The 22,622-nt window shown below is 35.3% G+C and overlaps 1 protein-coding gene across 13 annotated transcripts in view; it reads left to right on the forward strand.

Moving 5' to 3' along the window:
• The window catches only part of fhod1 (formin homology 2 domain containing 1), a 66,852-nt gene that overhangs the window by 14,065 nt on the left and 30,165 nt on the right, over positions 1-22,622 (forward strand). For all 13 annotated transcript variants that reach the window (XR_015495862.1, XM_087261447.1, XM_087261452.1 and 10 more), the window contains exons 4-10: positions 16,778-16,845; positions 17,532-17,637; positions 18,832-18,926; positions 19,784-19,895; positions 20,679-20,773; positions 20,858-21,001; positions 22,116-22,308. Coding sequence is in view for 12 of the 13 variants with exons in the window: in XM_087261447.1 (XP_087117573.1) it covers positions 16,778-16,845; positions 17,532-17,637; positions 18,832-18,926; positions 19,784-19,895; positions 20,679-20,773; positions 20,858-21,001; positions 22,116-22,308 (813 nt within the window). In the remaining variant the exon portion in view is untranslated. The remainder of the gene's footprint in view (positions 1-16,777; positions 16,846-17,531; positions 17,638-18,831; positions 18,927-19,783; positions 19,896-20,678; positions 20,774-20,857; positions 21,002-22,115; positions 22,309-22,622) is intronic.

Consider the following 22,622-nt stretch of genomic DNA (forward strand, 5'->3'; position numbering starts at 1 on the left):
TCCATATCAAACTTGCGAAGTCTAAACTTAAGAAAAGGGTGCAAGACTGTACTTTTGTGTAGGATACTTAATATTGAGGAAAAAGCCTCAATCAGCGAATGTCTGCAGGCACGCCTTCATTTTTAGATGTCTCTATTCTCCCCCATCCACACTAACACAGAGCAGCAGTGTTTTAAAACTAAAACGGCCTCTTCTGCAAACGTTTTGTTTTTAACGCTTGAAAACTGCAGGCTAGTGTGGACGGAAGGCATAACCGTAGCTAAACTTTTAAAACTAAAACGTATTAGTGTAAAAGGGGCCATAGTTCAACTCTAATACATCTGTATAATCTGCATAATTGCTTCTGTTGCCATGCATTTAGACAATGCAGCAATAATGATACAATAAAGCAATAATGTTTGTTTCTAAGCTGTCATAGTCCTGAGGTAAAAGTGAGTTCTTGCAAGTTATAATAGGGTTCTCAGGAATGTCATGTGTTTTCAGGAATTCAGTCGAATTGCTTGTTTTTGTTGGGATGAATTGTTCATCTTTCAGTTCGGAGATGTTTTTTTCTTTTGTCCAATATAATATTGACTAACTATGGATTTTAAAGATTACTAACCTCTTGAATTTTTTTTTTTATGTAACCTGAAATGTTATCACATTTGGATCAGTCTGAATCAATAAGCACATCAGTCCACTCAGTCTCACCCTCGCAGAGCTATTGTGGTGTCTGGCATGCTCTGAGTTTGATTCATTGACTCAAACTGTGCTCACGCTTTCAATCATTTGCTACAAACAGTGGCCAGGCTTTGTGCCAGTGCTCGCTGTGACTGCGTGGTCATGTGACTTCAGCTCTTGAACTTGAGCCACAAGCGCACTGTTGATGCTGTCAGTGCCAGCTGACCCAGCCAATCAGATACAAGTAAAAATAGTGGCTGATTTGACGGAGATCCAGCATTTTAAAGAAGCCTTTATTATTAGTCATAGCTGTTTATTATTAATTCTGTTGGGCTTATCTTTTGGCTAGTAATTTTATCTAGAGGAATGGGATTGTTTTACATTCTAGGGTTTTCTTTTATGATCGTCTATCAAAACTATGCATATGAATCAGTCTTTGTTGCATTTGCACCTCCTCCAGTGATGTTGTATAGCTGAATCACAACTTGATTTCCCAATTTTACATAATTCCCTTTTCTACTTTCTCTGTGTCAGAAGTACACGGTGTTCCTTTCCATTAAGCATCAAGTGTGTCCTCTGTTGCTCTCTGGTGTTGACATAATTTATGGAAATGAAAAAATCTGCTTCCCAAGTTTCAGAAGGAGTGTGTAAAATATGTATGTTTCAGAATAAAAGGACAACTGGCTATGCAATTATAACTCCATATAGGCAGATCAATATTTCATATGCATAATGAAGTGCTTCTGATGTAAAATTACAGCATCAGCTAATTAAACATTTGATAATAACCACAACTTGGCTGTTGTGTAATGTATGGCCTTTATCTCAGTCTGTATTTCTGTTAGTTTAGAAATAAGCTGTAGTGGCATCATTTGGCTTATGGTCATGTGTAATACTTCCTCCTAAAAAAATTCAAAGACAATAGTTTTAGTGTCAGGTTGAGGCAATGACTGTTTTTCCTATTAAATAAATTAATTAATGTATGATGAAAAGACACAGGTCTCTACAAAACAATGCAATTCATCATATCCTGTACTCAATCACTCCTTTTGTTTTTGTCTGCCAGTAAAAGTTCAAAGGTTTCCTCAGAAGACTCAGCTGCTGGCTCTTGACACATTCAGACTTTCTGTAACTGGATGGATTAGGCAATATCATTATTCTTTAAATTGTCTTCCACACAGAAAGTTTTGTAAATGTGAAAGGAGAAGTTTTGTGTTGGATACATTACAAGCATTGTTGTCTTTGGTTCACATTTACTTAAGTTTGCATTATTAAAACCGGAGAAAAATGGCATAAAACGTGGCATGAAACATGTTAGTGATGCAGCATACTTTAGGGATTCAACAAGGGGCAAAGATCTAACGGGACCTCAACATTGCTTAAGGATTTAAAATTAGTTTAAATAAGCATTAAACAAGTTCAGTATATATATTTTTTACTTAAAAATTGGGATATTTAAGTTTGATTTCTTGTTCTAGAAAAGTCATGTAAAAATAAGTCTTAAAATCATATGGGCATTTCATAATTATCCCATTTTTTTCTAGTTATTTCAGACCTTAAAATATGATTTAGGTTAGAAATTGTTAGTAGTTTTATTATTATTATTATTATTATTATTATTATTATTATTATTATTATGCTTTCTTATTTGAAATCCTTCTCCAGTAAATCACACAAATAAAGAAAAACAGGAAAAGTCACGTGGCCTTGGAGTTAAGCATTTAGAAAAACACCGCTTTATCTTCAGATAGGAAGTGCAGATATATAGCCATATATTATAAACATTTGATATTGGCTGTGTGTAATATTGAAGCTACATTGGTAATTATATAGATTGTATTGCCCATTCATGTTAAAAACAATAATTTGCTTTTAGATTTCTTGTGCTTAGCTTTCGGTTTAATCAACCTTGTACATTTTTGAGATTTTCGAGCTTACAGAGCACAGCTAAAAATGTTGTTGCAATTTTTTTTCAAGTATTTCCAGAGCCATTCTGTGTAGGAGGAACAGTGTCATTTAAATTGGTCAGCAGGAAATGCCATGCTGCAGATAGGTCATCCCTACGGCCTCGTTCTTCTATTTCTTCCTCTGTTTATGTGTGGCTGGTCAGCAGCAGCACATACTGTTCAGATTTTAGCAAAGCCACCCTGTATGTCTGTCATTAGCATCCATTCCCTAACACTTCTGCAGGCCCCTATCTCTCGCACAGACGTGAACATGAGCCACATGTATTACTTTTCATAGTCAAATAAACATTATATGCAATCGCTTATGTGGTATTCTAAGCCTTCAAATGCATCACATTGTGCCAACACAGGACAGCTGTGTTTATTTTTAATTTGACGGCACCCTGCACACTTTGAACCATCTTAAACACCTAAAAACCCTCTTTAATATAAAAACCTCTTCTTCCATTTATAGCTTAAAATTTAACCCTCTACAGCTCACAGAAGATGATCAGTGACTTTTAGACCTGACTAAACTGTTGTTGTCTGATCTGCTTTAAATCCCTTTGTCTCCATAGTATGCAGGGTTCCCACACTTATGAAAAAACTGGAATTATCAAGGAATTTCCATTTTTAGTCTCGGCAAGGTCACATTAATTAATTAATTCTATTTTATGGAATCACCTTGGAAATGTATAAAACAGCCCCTTTTTTTAAATACAGCGGGGATAATTTGACCTCAAGTCATCACGAATTAAAGTGGATTGTAAAGATGAAGAAAAAGTGTCAATTTGTGATATTATGTTTAGATCTGCATAAGTTGCTTTAAAGAAATGCATAAAATATGCTGAATCTAAATCCCTGATTATTGTCACAAATGTTTCTGTTGAGCTTATAAATGCATTAGCCAATTAGTGGCAATTTAGTCACTTTACTTGTATAAAGTATGAAGGATCAGTATTAGCTGCAAAAATGTGATCAGAGCATTCCTGAACTGTAAAAAATATCCGTAAATTAATAGTTTTCCATATTTTGTAAATCTCATGTTCTTATTTTTATTTTTCCCTCTCTATTTATGCTTTTGAATTGCAATTATGGGAACTTGACCTTTTTTCAAACACCAAAAGTGTAAGGTGGTCGAGAGAGCTTACCGTGCTGCAATTTAAGAAAATGCATGCAATTACAAAAAACGGCAACCTATTTAGAAAAGATCTTCATCTGGTTCCACGTGAACAACGCAAACAATTTACAAAAACACGATGCATTCTCTAACAACACTTTCAAATAGCATGGGACACAACAGAAATGTCTTAAGAGGTCCCTAAAAGGTGACATAGCCTGCTATTTAGGTTATGGTCATTTAGGCCAATAAAAAATTTGATAAAATTCAATAAAAAAGAAAATCGAAATGTCAAAATAAACAAACAAAAAACTCTCCTTTCAAAGATCACCTACAACTTCACTGAGCAATAATCATGGCACAGTGGCGTCCGCCAAGTTTTTGGGTCCACTTGAAACATTTTCGGTGTGTTCCAATGTTTTTGCAAGTGTTGTAAGAAAAGGCAGCACAGTTTCGTAAATTATGTTGTGAAAAAATATGCAGTACATTTTTAATGCGTTTCAATTGTGAGGAGTTGCAGCACGTGTGCTGTCAAATGAATGAAGATCTTTCCTTAATTTGCTGGCGTTTTTGTAGTTGCGCGTTTCTTAAACTGCAGCACGTTAAGTTCTTTCGGCCACCGTAAAAAGTGCCTTTTTAAAAAAAAAACATTTTTAATAGTTTTTTTTTTAATAGGTCTGTTATTTTACAGACATACAGTATATAGGCAAAGCAAGTTTATTTATATAGCACGTTTCATACACTGTGGAAATTTAAAGGGCTTTACGTAAACAGAAATAAAAGAGCCGAGTCTAAGACAATAAAAACAAATATTAAAAGTGATTAAAAACAGATTAAAATGTGTTGAACAGGTAATAAAAGAATGAAAAAGAAAAGAAAAGAAAGACATAATAGTTCGACATATAGACAAATATTATTTTTTATGCATTATATTATTTAAAAAAAAAATAACAATAAAAGTCACTTTGTTAAACTAATCAAAAGTTGACAGAGCAAATCCCATAATGCTGTAATTACTGTAAACCGAAAACATACAGTAGATAAACAGTTAATTAACATGTTTTACAGTATAGCTAAAATATTTAATAAGGTCAGTGTTAAGCACAGGATAGAAAGCCACAAGTACTGTATGTATGCTTGGGAAATGATTGTGTCAAAATGTGTGAGTGATTTTTCATACCGACTGCTCATGTTTAGACTTGTTGGCTTACTTGGCGTGCAATGAAGTGCTTTGAAAAACAAGTCTATAATCTGGAGCATTTATGAATCCTGTTGGCATCTATTCCAAATGTCATTACCATTCAATTGACTTCACTATAGCTGCATAAATAGGTGAGTGCATTTACGTCTATTATATGTATAGTCGTATTTCATGTCTTTTTTGTTTTGTGTTCAATCCCTCCCACCGCATATTGCTCTGAGCATGGCTGCCAGCGTTTGGTCCACAGGGAGAAGGGTGATTTAGCTGGACCCAGACATCTTATTGGGGTCTATTTATAATGCGTGTTTGTTGCGAGGTCTGGTGCTGTATGCCTGTAAGTACTCTATGTTCTACATTCTGCGTTTATTTAATTTCATATTTCTTTTGCCCCCCTTCAGGCTAATCAAAAGCTAATGTGCCAGTGCACATACTGCGGGTTTATTCTGCAAAACCCTGGAACATTTTTCCATGATGCTGCAAATCCAATTTTAGCTCCCCATCTCTTTCTTCTTTCCATCTGTGCCCAAGTCGTTTAGAAGCATTAAAGTCTGATCTCTCTCAGTGACATCTTTTCATTCCGTGTATTCCTCGTCCACCATCTAAAGCATCACAGTCACCGCTGAAGCATTTCACGTCTTTGTGTTGGCCTTTCTCTTGGGCCTCTATATGGCTCATCCACAGGCTTTTATCTCCAGTAAAAATACTTCATAATACTCATGCTGGTATTGTGACTAGATGCTGAGGTCACAAATTTGGACTGGGATTTGGCTGGAATGTGTCCAGCTGACGGACTGCGAGTCATTAGCCCAGGAAATCCTGCATCTGTGTCTGTCTGTGTTTACATGCAATTTGTCAACGTGCCTAGACCACATCTTTGGAAATTCTTAATATTCTGGAAAGACTTTCCAGGTTAGCTATCTTCAGCAGTGGCTCACTAAAATACCATTTTGTTTTTGAATCGTTTAGCAACACACTTACACTTTTTCACAGTTATGTTTTCTTTTTCTTCATGAGAACACAGGCAGGAATTAATATCAACCTTTGCATGAACAGATGAGTTTCAAAATTTAATTGCCATGACTTCATTCCAGAAAAATCTAAACCACAATGAGGGGTCGTTCACACAGAATGTGTTTTTCCTCTCCAACTTGCTACTTTTCTGTTGTTTTTCAATGTAAACATGCACTGGATGGACGTATGTGACTGTTATGCTTGCGTCTCATGACTTTTGAACAATGGAAAGTTGAAAGATCTTCACACTCGGCAGTGTCAAGTCCAAAAGTAGTGGACCAATCAGAAGAGCTCAGAGGCGGGGTAATTGTTGCAAGCTTTTGTTGATAGTAGAAAATTGTCATGACAACCCTTATTTACCATTATGTCATGGTGGAGGATGTGTTCATTGGCTTCGTCTAGGTATCCTGAATTATATGATGTATCTTGAAGTGTTTATGATAACACATAGTTGCCCTATTTTGAATTGGTCCGTTATTACATCATGTTTATAATAGTGCATCATGTGGACCTTTTTTAAAACCCATTCCTGAGCACAGATCTGAGCTGAGTTATATGGCACAATGCTTAAATGTGCATTAAACACTAACATTTAGCAGTCTAATGGGTTTGCTGCCTTGTTAAAAACATGTGGCAAATTTGACAACATATACAATAAAGTAATGAAATCTGTCTTTTAAACAGGCCTTATGCCTCTTAAAAAAACTGTATTGTTGGTATCTCACTAGGAAATTTTCTGACCAATCAAACGCTGCTGGGAGTGTGCATATAGTGGTGAATTGTTCTTGAACGATTTGTTCATTTTGAACCATTGTTTTATGTGACTTGAGAACGATGAGTCCTCTCAGGGAGTGATTTTTCATTGGCGGATGGTCAAATTTGTGCAGGTGGAGGAGAAGATTTTTTTAAGTCTATTGGTATTGAGTTGTTCATTCATCATGTAAAGACAGATGCCAATCATATGCATTCAGAGCCGGAAAAAGGTTTGATCCGTTCATCTCTCAAGTCCTCGATTTGAGTCCTTGTTCGTTCATCACAAGAAAGACATAAGTCAGTCATATGTAGTGAAGCCGGAAAAAGATTTGATTCGTTCATTTTTCGAGTCCTTGGTTTGAGTCATCTCTCTTTACATGCTGTCACATGATGAATGAATGACTTAAAAACCAAAAGACTCAAAAGGTGAACTAATCATGGCTACTTTCGGATCGGACTGTGTCCTTTAGTTAATATATGAGATATGGCACTGTCAGCGTGACGTGAACGAACCACTCAATTTTGAAGACCTGTGAGAAGACGTCAGCTGACATAATTATAGACAAAAGACCAGGTAAACAACAAATGATTATTTTCTCTTTCTTATAGCATGCTAGTTATGACTTTTTTGTACTGTGATCAGCGGTTGAGCTGGTTGTAGATGAGTTAGGATGCAGTTTGGAACATTCATTTTCTTGTCGGCTAAGTCCCTTTATTAATCCGGGGTCACCACAGCAGAATGAACTACCAACTTATCCAGCATGTTTTTATGCAGAGGATGCCCTTTCAGCCGCAACTCATCTCTGGGAAACATCCACACACACACTCATACACTACGGACAATTTAGCCTACCCAATTCACCTGTTCCACATGTCTTTGGACTGTGGGGGAAACCATAGCACCCGGAGGAAACCCACATAATCGCAGGGAGAACATGCAAACTCCAACTGAGCCGAGGTTCGAACCAGCAACCTTCTTGCTGTGAGGCTACAGCACTACCTACTGCGCCACTGCATCGCCACAGCTTTCAATTTAATAATATTTTGTCAAATTAAACAAATTGAACGAAATGACTCAAAATTATTCATTCATCTCAAGCAAAGGTCCGAGTCAGTAAAATGATCTTCCTATCACTACAACGTAGTCTATGTTTTGTTCCGATTGGTCTGATTTATGCAAAGTCTTATTAGGTTCTGCCTTCGTTTTAATATGCCTTAAATGTTATGCCTATTTTACTTCTTTGACACCTTTAAAAAGGTGTTTGTAAGAAACCTATTTGCTTTCCTTTAGCTTAGTATAGCTAGCATAAACAAAATACCCAAGTCAATGTGCTAGATTCAAGCAAAAATCTGAAGTAAATTTAAATAAAATACTAATTTCATTCTACATTTACTATTAAAATGAATGTAGAATGCTTTGCTTTCATGCAAGAAGTAAAGCCTGCAAATATGAAATCATTAAGCAAAGCTTAACTGAAAAAGCAGTCACTCTTGAAAGGTTTCTAAAACAGTATTATGAAAGTGTAGAGCTTATCTTCAGTCTGTGTAATGATGCTTGTATCTCTTCCTCCCCACTATCGCTTTGTGTGAGGTGTCTGGCACACGTGGATGTTGTTACTAGATCTGTAATGGGGTCACATCTTATCATCATTTATTGGCTGCAGTGACAGAATTATTTCATGATGTGGTGCTCCTTGCTTAACATTAGCAACTGCTTTTCGTCCAAATAAGATCTGTAAACAGCATTTTCCTTGTTTGTTAACAGAAAATGCTCACTGTTATTTTAAAAGAGATGAGACTATTATGGGCACACAGAAATGATCAGTCCCAAGACTAGCCCTCCATATTCTGCTGTACTGTTAGTGGTTACACCTATTACATGTGTGTGTTTATGTCTGTTCACACACGGCATTGATTTGAAGTCATTAGTTGCTGTGTTGTTAATGCCTCATCCAGTGGATTAAGGGGCATGTACTGTATGTTGTTAGTCTAAATAAGAGGCCAAGATCTCTAGTGCAATAAGTGGGGTTTGAAGTCACAGAAAGCTTTGCATGATAAAGATCTGTTCATGTGAACTTAAGTGGACACAGACACCCAACAACAGCACAGCTCTCTGGCTGCTCGACAAAGATATCAGTGCGCAAAATACTTTTAATGGTGCTCTAAGCTCAGCACACAATGTTGATAATGTGATAGAGGAATAAGTTGAGAGAGAGCCTATTATTTAACTCTACATATAATCACAGTATTGTTTAGTGATTGTGCTGGTTAATTATTAGTCAACTTATGTACTTCATCTACAAACTTGTTGTTTTTGCTCTGTGAGATTAAGTTGTTTCATTGCAAATGTCTATCATTGAAATAAGTATACATTTGTTTTGCGTGTGTGCGTGTGTGAGATTGTGGCATTTACCGTTAGTGATGTCTTGAACATGGTCTTCTAGATTCTGGGAATAATTTAGATTACTTCTTTTGGCAGCAAACTCTATGCGTTCTTTCTGTTGATGCCAATCAGAGAAGAGAGTTGCTTTTTCCATTTTCCCCTTTTAAGGCTGTACATGATCTGTCTTTATATGTACTTCAATCAGGTAACCCAGAGCAGAATCAGTCCTATTAAATGTCTAACCTTCGACCTTTTGTCGTGGCACTGCTAAAAGGGATTACAGTTCTCAGCTCACAGGCTCATTAAACTCTCCACGGGAAATCTGTACCTCTGTCATATTAGTGACTGTGCCAGTGTGCAACTCTTATGTTCAAATAGTCATGGAGCAGAGGGAGTTGAGTTAGTTTACATGCACTTAGGGTTGCATTTTGACATGCAGTGTTCTGTAGAGGTCTGTAGCAGCAAGCATGTTTTATGCTGTCTGATTAAAATTAATGCTCATCTCACAAGTTCTTTCAGTTGTTTTTCTCTGCTTAGTGCTTTGTCCCCAAGGTAATTGCATACATTCAGACACCCTTTTCATTTTTATTATATTATTTTTATTACTTGTTTTCATTTAGGTGTATTTCAAGTTCTTAATTTCAATTTGTGCCATTTGAAGTGTAATGAAGACGCAGCTACTGGCTGTTGTTAAAGTCAGAAGAAAACAAATATATGGAACAAGAAGAATGAAAAACTTCCTAAGATGGGAACAAAAAAAATATTTGAAAAAGGATTAACTTTTTGGAGAAAAAAGCTGGAGACACAGGAAGAGGTTGACTCTTTCCTGTACATGTGTCGAGTGCCTGTGTGTCTGCTTTGTTCAACTTTGGGCCTAACCTTTGACCTGCCCTAAGGTGGGAGCTTTAATCAGATGTCCGGGTTTAGTTTACAGCTTCAGTCGTGTTGTGACCTTCACAAAAACCTACAGTGGAATATTTGGATCTTTGTGCCTGTTGCTTTAAATAATACCCTGTTTGTATGCCTACATCACTTTCTATTCTTACCTACTTATGGAATAGAGCAAAATAAAGAACCACTCCTCACAGCATATCAGCTTTCAGATGAACAAGCCCTGAGAAAACACATAAATGGGGGTTAACTGAGGCGCAAGTTTATTTCCATAGTCTTGCCAGACTGCCACTGAGAATAACACTGATGTGTTTGGCAAAAAGAGCTGAAACGGTAAACTTTATTCAGCAGCAACCTGTAGAGAATTCTTGTTAGGCTTCTTTCAGATGTCTGAGGTTGATCTGTTTGTTTGTGCACTATCAAACTAACAAGTGCGTAATCTGAATTTAAATGGTGAAACTGGTGTTGGAAAATTAGAATGCCAGCTGGGGGAACTAAATTAGCTCCTACTGTACTTCAGGGCAGGTTCTAATACAGCACAGTATAGGCATGGGGATGTACATTCAAGGTGTGTGCTGTAAGGGCATAACTAGGCGTGGGTGGGTATAAGATTCTGACGGTATGATAACCTTGGATAAAAATATCAACGTTTCCCGGTATTGTGATTTCTGCTCTAAAATATGTTCTTTTTAAATGTGTGTAGTGTTACAGATAAAGGATTTCTGTTCACACTAATCAGCCTATTGCATGACCATTCACACTCACTGTGCATGTACATATTTTGTCAGCATCTGTACTTGCAAACCACTGCTTGTGTTACGATTGTTTGAGAGTGATTTGACGAGTCATGGAAGGATACGCAGTAGTCCAGAAGACCAGTCAGAGAGCGGTTGTGGATCGCTATGCCTCAGTTTTCCTAGCTATGTCTCAGTCCCTCTATAGACTGAAAAGAAACACCAGCATTTCTAAACTAAAACAAGGCTCATTGGCAATTTCAAAATGCATGTTTTTGAGGGCTGAAAATGCCAGAATAGTGTTGACGCCAGTCATAACCATTTTAATTTGAAAACGCTTTAATGTAAGAAGCACCTCAGAAAGATAAAGATGATTCATTTAAAATAAAAATTACTCACCATTGACTTGCCTCTTGTTCCAATCCTGTTTTTTTTCTTCTGTTGAACACAATAGAAGATATTTTGAAGAAAGATGGAAACCTGTAACCATTGTCTTCTATATATTTGTTTTTCCCAATATGGATGTCAGTGGTTACAGGTTTCCAGCCTTCTTCAAAATGTCTTTATTTGTGTTCAACAGAAGAAAGAAACTCAAAAAAGATTTGGAACCTTTTGCTATAGAAATTAAAATGAATTGAATTGAATTGAAAGGTAGTAAAGAGTGAGCAATTTTCAGTTTTGGCTAAAGTATCTCTCTAATGATAGCGCCACTTATCTGATTTCTTTTTGTTTTGTCATTGTTCTTTTGTACAAAGCCTCAATGTAACACTGTCATAAAAAATTTAGTCCTCCTTTTTGCTTTTTTAATAGCATTACTTGTGTGCCTAAGTTCCTGTACAAATATGTGTTTGTTTGAACAAAAATATACAGTAAAATTGTGAAATATTACAATTAAAATATGTCATGTTGCTAAATATATTGATGCAACCAAATCATTGTTCATTTTATTCCAATATCATGTCGACAGTGTGATTGTTGACCTGGAACTGCCATTGTCTTTGCAAATATCTATGGTGCTGTGTGTTTTCAGACCGTTGTGCTGTCTGTTACTCTCTTCCCATGTGTCAGCCTTCCCACATTTCCGTTTCCTGCCCATAATGTCTTCCTGTGCTGGAGCCTTCATACAAAAGACTTGACTCCATTTGCACCCATTGTCAGGACTGAATATTACAGCCTATCTGAAGGAATTAAACTCAAAGTGTGGATCTCAATGCTTTTACTCTGGACAGTTGTAGAGGCTAATGTTTTCTTAAAATGGATTGTGTTAAATGGCTATTATCCTGATTTGTTGGACAGTATAGGTATATCGTCTAGCCATCTAGCCTTGGAAACTAGACCAATGAATGCAGAGAAGTAATTCCATGCAAATGTTAACCTTGCCATGAAAAATATAAAGTTTTCACCAAAATAGTGAAACTATTTCAAAAATGTTTGTGTATGCTTTTATTTTAGTTTTAAAAATGCTTGATTACTTTAAAAATACTTAAATATCTATGTCAATGTTTTCAAACAATTATATTTGGTTTACCAAAGTCACAAAAGTGGCAATTTCACGTCGCATTCATAAAGAAGCTTTCCTCATAAATCCAACAATGTAAAGTAAAATAAGTACATTTGTTCTATGTATGAGCAAACTATTTTTGATTATCTTTACTTATTTTGGGATGTGCAGTTTAAAAGAATGTATATTGTTTACTGTAAACTCACAAACCTTTTTGTACTCATCCATAAAGCATGTTTAATTTCCTCATTTAAAATATAAAATACATTTACCCAAAATATTAACAGATGTCTCAATATAATGTTAACTTGTACTTTCTGAATTATGTTTTAGGTTTTTACTGCAAATGTCACATCCACAAAGCTGGAATTGCTCAGAAACAGAATGAAAGGTCATGTGTGAATAATCTCATTTTGAGGGTGATATAAAGAATGTGCCAAGTCACAGTTCTTCTCAAGGATTCTGTGTCCTCTGTCATGTTTGCTTTTGTCACTACCTAACCTCAGATGAACCTGCAATGATTCATTCCTTTTAAACTGAACCACTACTTTATAAATTACTCAACTGTTTCTCTGTCTTAAATTATGTTTTTTTTTTTTTTTTTTTTTTTTTAAGGTGTTTGTTGTCAATGTAAGTGTAAGAAAATTACCTTAATTCCATGCGTTTTTTTAGGGGGCTTCCCACAGTGACGTTTTATGATGTGGTTTAATTGGTTAAACAATAACTGTTGTTGTATGACTGGGCATTCCATTGTATGAGGTTATATGAGGTCAGGAAAAGCAGGGGTAGCAAAAGTACTGTGCCTGACATAAATGAGTACACATTTTCCATGTCATCTTTACCAAACACACCTGATTCAGATCATGAGCAGAGACTGAAAGACCTGTAATTGATGTGACAAAGGAGACATCCAAAACATGCAGTGTTGGTGGTCCTCCAAGAACGTGGTTGAAAAACACTGTTCGATACTATACATTAGATTAGTCCATACCAAAGCCTACACTGGAACTAATCTAGCAAAATAACTTAAGATCATGGTGCAAAAGTTAGTACGCCCAAATAAAAGAGAAAACAAAAAAGAAGTATTTAATCAAATTTTATTAATGAGGACAAATCAAGAGAACCATACAAAATGTTTAGTTCAGGTCAAATTTTGTTATTTTTAAATGGTGGATTTCAATAATGTATTTGAATTTAATTGTATTATCTTCATAATCATATAAGAAATGTTAGGTGACCAAATTTTTATTTTAATGGATTGAACTGAAACAATTTTGTGTAAATGCATCAAAGTATGTTGTCTATAGTATTCACTGAGATATGGATTAAAAATATAAATAAAAAATATTAAAGATTTTAAAAGGTGTGTACTTATTTAATTTGTGTACTGAATGTAACAAATGTGTCTGTCAGTTTGTTTGATGGTCTGCTGAGTAATTGCCAGTGGTCAAGTCTATTTTCGTATTCCATTCAGAATAATTTGATGGTTGATTGATTGAATTATTGATTGAATTTTAAATGATTGATGTTAAATTGTTCCTTAAGCATTTTTCTATAAGTTTTAATGCAGACCTTTGAAACGAAGGTCAACCAGGTAGTCACAATGCCTTTTTAAGGATCAAGAATAATCGTTCACCTTAAGCTTTTTATATGCTGCAGTATTTTTAAAGATTTCATTATTTTAGTAAATTAGTGACATAATTTACTATGACGGTAATCCAGAATACAGTATAGACTGTGAGAATGTGCAGTCTATTTTAAATAATATATTTGTAACAGGAAACGACAAGGTTTTTGGGCATTTACATCTTAGATAAAATCCCTCACTCACATTCCTTCAGTTATTTCCTGTTTTATAAGAGGTCACCACAGTGGAATAAACATCCGTGTTTTACTACCTGATACGCTTGTTGTTTACTAAAGTACAACTCTCTGTGCTGAGAATTACCTATACACTACAGACAATATTAGTTTATCTAATTTACCTGTGTGTCTTTGGACTATGGGGGAAGTCGGAGCATCCGGATGAAACTAACGCAGAGAAAATATGCATAAAAAGACCTCTAGGTCCAGCCAGGACTTGAACTAGCGATCTTCATGCTGTGAGGCAACTGTGCAAAACACTTGCTGCCACCATGCTGCCTTTAGACAAAATCAAGTAGCTAAAATTTTAGGTGACGTGTGTGGCTTGCATTTGGAATGTTTCTGCATTTGCTTTGTTTTTTTTTTCCTTTCTCTTTCTCTTACTGTGGGAACCTACTGTAGCATATAGTGTCAGGTATGTACAGTTTTAGACTGGGAAGACTGGTTTATGGAACCACATTTGCTGACAGTGACATTTTTGGCTGATCTATTAGCCTGTATAATAAGAGGTTGAAAATGAAATGGTATATGCTTGCATGCAAAGAATGTGCAAAGTATATAGTATATTTCTTTAAGTGAGGGAGTTTTGTTAAGTGGGTGTGAGACAAATCTCTATATAAAATCATGCCTCTCTCTCTCTCTCTCTCTCTCTCTCTCTCTCTCTCTCTCCTCTCTCTCTCTCTTTCTTTCCCTCTCAATTCAGTTCAATTCAATTCAATTCAATAGTTGGTTTATTGGCATGACAAATGTTTCAAATGTATTGCCAAAGCAGTTCTAAATTTTACATAAAAGGTGTCATAAATGTCTCTCTCTCTCTCTCATATGCATTGGAGAGTGTTAAGATTGTGTAAGTATCGTTATGCGTTTTGGACCATCTGTAATAAGGTTTATTTTTATTTATTTATTTTTTTTACACTGGCATATGTGTGTGTGTGACTTAATCAGTAATAAACAGCTGTATGTCGTGGACCACCACGTCTTTCTCCATGCTCTCAGAGACTTGACCAGGGAGCTAAGATGCCTGGCTAAACATAAATGCGCAAACACACACTCAGTCTGTCTGTCTGTACCCCTTTATTTGGCAATCTCTATATTATTTTTACTTTCTCTCCTTTGCACACTTGAGTGTACACACACATACACATACACATACACAGGGACAGTAACTACAACAGAACACATCATAGTGACAGACTTTTGGTCTTTTTCGTTGTCAAAGCAGATCGGCAAAACAAAACATCATTAGAAACCTATGCTTTTGCTGAAAGCCAGAAGCTCCTCATCTGACGTGCTTCACTGACGTTATGTCACCATATCCAGTGGCCAGTAAAATTTGATCCTCGTGAGGCATTAACTTGGGCACAAACTGTACAAATATTCACTGTTCATGATCTGTCTGGTTTTGTGAATCTAGATGACCTCGGGCTTCTCTGAAAACTACTGTACTTGCCAGGGTTTACCAAATATCGTGGGAAATACATGTATAAATTTGACGCTGATTTGGACAAAATCAGCCATTTAATACCTTTAATGTGTCCAAGATTATGTTTGTTTGTTGAGTCTTGGACCTTTTGAACCAATAGTTGTTATAGTTGTGCAGCATTGGTTGACACTCAAACACTTGTTTACAAATGATGCTGTTCCCAGGCTTTGAGGAGTGACTGTTTATTAAGCATGTCTGCAAATATGCTAAATAAATAATTGACGTAGATGATGAATGAACCACAAAAATATACATTGCAAGGAATGCTTGTTGCATGCTTAGATGTTACTTGGACTTGAAGAGTCATTTCTGCTGCTAGATTTCAGTAAATGCTGTTTTTGGACAAACAACTTTTGAGATCAGAAACCGTCAGGATGTTTTTATAGTACATCGACCTTTTATATGTCAAAGATTTCATGACCCCTTTAATTGGCTGTTTGTTATTGCATGTTTGAAATAGCTTCTAGTATAAACCGTATTCGTGAAACTTCACAGAACTAAAATTTTAATTTCATGCGAGCTAAACCATGTCATGAAGGAAAATCAGGATTCTTCATGAAGCTGATTAAATGTGGGAAGCACATTCTGTGACTTATTTATTTTTATTCACAGTTTTGATTAAAATACTATTGCTCAACATGGTAATAATAATAAAAATACTAACAATTGTGTGCTTGTTTTGGTTGTGTAAATGGTTATCAAGGACATAAAACTGTTTGAAAACAAAAGTTCAGGGTGATTTTGATAGTTTTAATTAAATGTCTTTTTTAGAGTCATGATGACAAACTTTTCATTCCGCTGCTTAATAAAGCCATTTATATGACTGGAATGACTGTTTATAGGCAGCCATTTCCTCTAAAACAAAAAAACAAAAAAATCCTCAAAATGATGAGCTACTGAGATAAGTCCTAAATCCCATGATTAATGGTGCATCAGTAATTTTTTTCCACACCACACTTGTAACAGTAAGATCTATCTATATCTGAGTGAGTGAACGAGTTGTGGACACTGAATCACAGATGGTGACACCTCGGGCATACTGGAAACTTTAAACTCTATGTCAGTAGGTAAATTACGCAACTTTAATTGCTCATCTTGATGAGGTGTGTATGTGTGTCTACTGTAAGTGCTCTTCAGGAATGTGTCACTTCAATAATGAATCTTTGACCCAATTGTTTCACTCGTAATGAATAATCTTTTTTTTTTGTGTCCCCCTCTCTCTGTCTTATAGAAAAATTGTACAACTCTCATGGTCCTGAGCTTCGACGATCCTTGTTTTCTTTAAAGCAGCTCTTCCAGGTAAGATTTTGAAAGTCAAACAACATGTTTTTAAGAGAGAAAACATAAGTGGTATGTGAGTAAGCTGGATTTTGCTTACAAGATGTACAGATAAGGAGAGTCAGAACAGAACATAGAGGAGTAGCCTATTCAGATGAAGTCTTTTATGTTCACCAATGCTATATCTATTTGCTCTAATGTCTTTATTGTCATATCGATGGGGTTACTGCATCCTTGTTGAACAAATGTGAAATTTAAAATATTATACAAAGTTCTGTCATAAAACTCCAGGTGAAGGTCACCTAATCTGCTGCTACAACATTAATTACAATGCAGGAGATTGGTAGCTGTTACCTCAATGGCCAATGAGCTCGCTCCGCAACATTTTAAATGCTCATTGTTGTTCCATGCTTTAATGTTGCAGCATGTTTTTCAGAGACCATCTTCCACCCCAGCTTCACCTCTTTTAGATCTGTTACGGATCTGCTACTTTAGATCTGTGATTACATATTATGTTTGCTGCAGCAGGGTTTTATATTCTCAGATTGCATGTCTGTGGATATGTTGGCAGTAGCAAGTCTCTGTACTTGCTCTAGTAATAATCAAAGCAGCAGCAGCAGCGTAGCAGATATATGTGCCCAAGATTAAACACACTGACATTGCCAATTACGCATTATCAAATTATTATTTTTTTATTTATTGCACAGGATGATAAGGACTTGGTTCCAGAATTTGTGATCTCAGAGGGTCTGACTTGTTTTATTAAAGTGGGTGCTGAAGCAGATCATAACTACCAAAACTACATTCTCAGAGGTTTGTTTTCTATGCAGTACATTTATTAAAGCATATACAACATTGCTTAATGTTTATTTCAGGTCTAATCACAGATGTTAGCAGAGTTATTAATGGTTCTACCACCAATCATTAACTTGTCATGAGTTTTCATAAAGATGCATGTATCAAGGTCAGAAATTAACTGGGGTTGCGGCAGAATGCCAACAACATAAAAAAAGGCCCCATGTGGAAAAGACTAAACTTCTAGACTCCAAAATAATAAAATAAAATAAATGAAGAGTGCCATTTTTATGCCATTACATTTAAATGTGTGCACATTGCATTACTTTTCTAAGAAAAAATATAAAATATAGCCAATCACAAACATTTCTATTGAGCTTATAAATGCAGTAGCAAGTGGCGATTAGAGTAGTCACAGCTGAAAACACCAGTAAGTTATTGTCTCACTTACTGGATTCTGTGTATTCTCTTATTCACGCCGTGTACATTTTGAGATTTATTTTAGTTTCATATTTATAATGGCACTAGAGTAGAATCATTAATCAATATGTTTCTTTGTGTAGCCAGATTATTACATGTTGTTTCTCCAAAAAACATGCACACACACACACAAATACATATTTATATGCATTTTATTTATCAAGATTAATAATGTTTGCAACAGTATCAAGAACGATAATAAAGAGTAATAATTTTTGGTCGCAATATTATACTTTAATTACCTAGCTGGTATAGATCACAGTGATGTCTGGTTAAATTAATTGTTTTTTGTAATTGTATTTGACATAACAGACAACACAAGCTACCATTAATATGGTAATTAGTAAACATGCTCTTATGAAGGTTAAAAATATCTATAATCCTCAGTTCTTTAAAAAGTACATTTCTGAACCCTTAGGTGTGTGTGTGTGTGTGTGTGTGTGTGTGTGTGTGTGTGTGTGTGTGTGTGTGTGTGTGTGTGTCACAGTCTAGAGTTTCAAAAGCAGTCTATTGTAGGATCGGATGATATATTTATAATGCATGTGCACCACACATCTTTTTTATACAGACTTCAAACAGCACAAAGGACATTTTTGGCTTAGTAGACTGTCAGTTACAGGAAGTTTATGTTGGCTGGAATTAGACCAGCAAACAGGAAAGCTTTAGGACAAATCAGTAAATCCTTAAGGGGAAGAGGGTGCTGTATGGTAAACTCTGCTCTCCTGTTCCCAGCTCTCAGTCAGATCATGCTGTTTGTGGACGGCATGAATGGCATTGTGAACCACAACGAGACTGTACAATGGCTGTACACGCTTTGCGGCAGCCTGGTGAGTGATGGCAGCACAAACACCAAGACCACAATACAGTATTACTTACATTGGGATTGGGTTTCAGCAGTGCCTGTGTGTATTAAAGCAGATTCACTATTTAATGCTGCAGTATGTCAGCACAATTAATAATTGATAGCTTGATGTTTAGAAGTTGATATATAATAATCTTTTTGTCCTTGATGGCTGGATTATGTTTAGATTTACTGATCGAGCAGATGCTAAATATTTCCAGTGTAATAGATTTTTTTTAATGTATGTCATTATATAATGGCTTTTCTAGCCAAAGGGGTTAGACATATAGTTAGTGGTTAGGTGTTAGAGTTATGGGTTTAGTTGGGTTAGGGTTAGGTAGAAATATTGTAGGAGAATAGTTTGTAGGAACACAGTTTTTTGATGTTGAAATGGTTATACAACAGCGCTAACCAGTTTGTGATGGTTTACAAGTTTAAAAGATGTTTGTGCTGTAGTTTAATGTGAATCTCTTTTGTAAGTTTTTACAGTAATGGGTTTAGTCATCCTGATCATCAGATTGAGGTCATATCCCTCTGCGTAATATCAATGAGGAAGTGAAAATAAGATGATTAACAGTCCATTCAAGTAACTCAAAAAATAAAGCTTCCGCCAGACTTGCTTTATTTACAACAAACACAAAATACTCAGCCTATTTAAAACCTTTGTTTATGTTTTAAATGTATATTTTTGTCATCACGCATGCTGTTATGTGAAGTACTTAATTGCAATAAAAAGTTTAAGACTGAGACTTAGAGAGTGATGATGGATACTGCCATCTTCTGTATGAGGGCTGTAAGTGCTGACTGTTTATGATCTGATTTCTTCATTGTCTGTTTCTTCAGTCTCGGCTGGTTGTGAAGACTGCTCTGAAGCTGCTGATAGTGTTTGTTGAATACACCGAGTCCAATAGTCCACTGCTTATTCAGGCCGTCAACATTGTGGATGGAAAGAGAGGTGAAACCCACATTTAATCTTCTTTCAAAATACTCTGAATCCATAAAGTACAATTTTTAGCTTTTGTGTTTCATCCTAAATGGAGCAGTAAGATCTTTATTTGACCTGCTAATATATTCATAGACCCATTTTAAAGCATTGCTTTTTGGTGGCTCACAAAATCAATAAATGGATAGTTCACCTAAAAATTTGAATTGCCCACTTATTACTCCACTTGTAGTTTCTTTCTTTTGTTGAACTGAAAAGAAGATAATTTGAAAAATATTGAAAACTGGTAGTCATTTGCTTCCATAGTATAATTTTTTCCTTACGGAATCAGATTACGTGGAATCTGTAGAAATATCCTTTCTGTTCAACAGTTAAAAGAATGGTTTGCAATCAGTGATGTAAGTATTTTGTGTGTTTTTTGTTTTAGAAAAGATAGCTTTAATATTACTATGAAACCATCTGCAGAAAATGTATGAAATTCTTTACTTATTTGATATTTGTTTATGTATTTATTTTTTTTAAACATTAAGAAATTCTCATTTGTGTTAACCAGCTAGTTAATGTTACCATTGAAAAACGTGCTGACCTGAATATGTTGCAATCAAAAAAGGAAAATGGTTTTGTTTGTTAGACCTACAATTAAATGGGAGATGCTGTAAATGTAGGAATAAAACATTTCTGGTCAGCTTGATTCTATCAAATGGTTCAAAACTTCAAAAAAATTAAGATTTTAATAAATGTTACAGTGGGCATGAATGCTTTTTAGAGAGCTCACATGTATTTTGTCTCTCTCAGGTGTGAAGCCCTGGACGATCCTTATAGACATTCTGTCTGCAAAGAATGGATCAGACACAGAGCTGCTCATCTACACAATGACCCTCATTAACAAGGTACTTTAACAATATACACAGACATGTTCTGCTACCAAAGCTGCCTCTTAGTGCCCTTGATAGAATTTTTTTCTGTCCTCTTAGACTCTGGCAGCACTTCCTGATCAGGACTCATTTTATGATGTGACAGACTGTTTGGAGCAGCTAGAAATGGAAAGCATCATCCAGAAACACATGACTAGCAGCGGCACTGAGGGTGACCTTAAACAGCAGTTCACTATTTATGAGGTAAACTCCCAAAACAACTCAACCACACCAGATGGTGGCTGCCAACCTTTCTTGGATATGTACGCCACCATTTAAAGTTGTTTTGGAATGCGTTTTCATGCTTTAAATGAGCTGTTCACTGTTTCTTTGCCTAAAAAAATTATCATTTTCATTTCTTAATTTCACTCCTACTGAAAAATTATTTTCATTAAAAACATAAAATGCCATTTTTTTTTACTTTTATAAAACTATAATAAATATTTTAGATACTTTAGAGTTTAGAAATTTGCTGTTGCAGAGTAACTTCTCGTGTAAATGTCAACAACATTTTGACTTTGCACTTCATAATCATTTAAATGTGTGGGGTCAGTAACAACTTTTAAATAGAGCAAGTGGTATTTTATTCAGCAATGATGCATACATTTTCTGAAGTGACAGTGAAGCAATTTATAATGTTACAAAATTTTTAATAAGCATTTTTCTTTTACCTAATCCAAGAATTCGGTTTACACAACATATTAAGCAGAACAGCTGATTTTAATGTTTTCACAATATACCTTTTTTTATAATGTTCCTATTTTAATATAATATTTTTTTGATTAACTTTTTTTATTAATGCATAGTAGTCAGAGAGGTACAGTATTAAATACAAAGAATCACAAGACATCAACTCTTCCAGTTCATTGAAAACAAACACACACACACACACGCGCACACACACATATATATATATATATATATATATATATATATATATATATATATATATATATATATATAATAATAACATTACAGATAAAAGTAAGACATTTGGAGCCTTACAGCAATATAGACAAATACATAAATGCAAATATGCAAAAGGTACAGCAGTAAAAAATAAAAAAAATAAATACATTCAAAAAAATGAAGGAAGAAATTAACATATAAACTTGCATATTTTCTTTGTGCTTTCCATTTATAACTAAGCCAGGGGCAGGGAAAATAGGTCAGCTATAGTTTTTATTTATTTATTTATTTATTAAATTTGAGAGGAAGGGTTAATATAGTATTTTTTTCATAAATGTACTCTTTCAAAATAATTTTTGATCAGCAGTGTAAAAAAATACTTTAATTTCTTTTGCATGTATTATTGCAGAAAGCCCTAAAGTGTGAAGATGGAGAGATGGATGAAACAGCACCAAATGTGCGTAAAGACAGAAGGAAACTGACACCCAGTGAGCAGGAGGGCAGGAAGAGCCGGCGATCGTCTTCTCACAATCTTTCAGATAGCTCCTTTCGACCAGCCTCCCCGACTGTTTCAGTCTCTTCTAACAGTCCAACCCCATCAGGTATCTTCAATTTACTCTTTAACTTTTCGTCCTTCTACTTCTGCTGTCCACTGTAAGTGTTTGGCTTGTTCCAAACAACCTTTGCCTGCACATCATACAGTATGTTTAAATGGACTAAAATATTCTGATACTAACACGATTAAAAATCATCCAAGAAAACAGACATTTAGATGTAGTCATACTCAAAATAAACAAATAAAATGTGTGGGTTTTTTATGTATCAAAGTTTTTAAATTGCATTGCTGAGGTGCAGCGTTTCATAAACATTTGCAAAGCTGACATTCACATTATTGTTGTGTCACAAGTAGGACTTT

Source organism: Danio rerio, chromosome 7 (genome assembly GCF_052040795.2).
Source record: "Danio rerio strain M-AB ecotype USA chromosome 7, GRCz13ab, whole genome shotgun sequence".
In the NCBI taxonomy this organism is placed as follows: domain Eukaryota; kingdom Metazoa; phylum Chordata; class Actinopteri; order Cypriniformes; family Danionidae; genus Danio; species Danio rerio.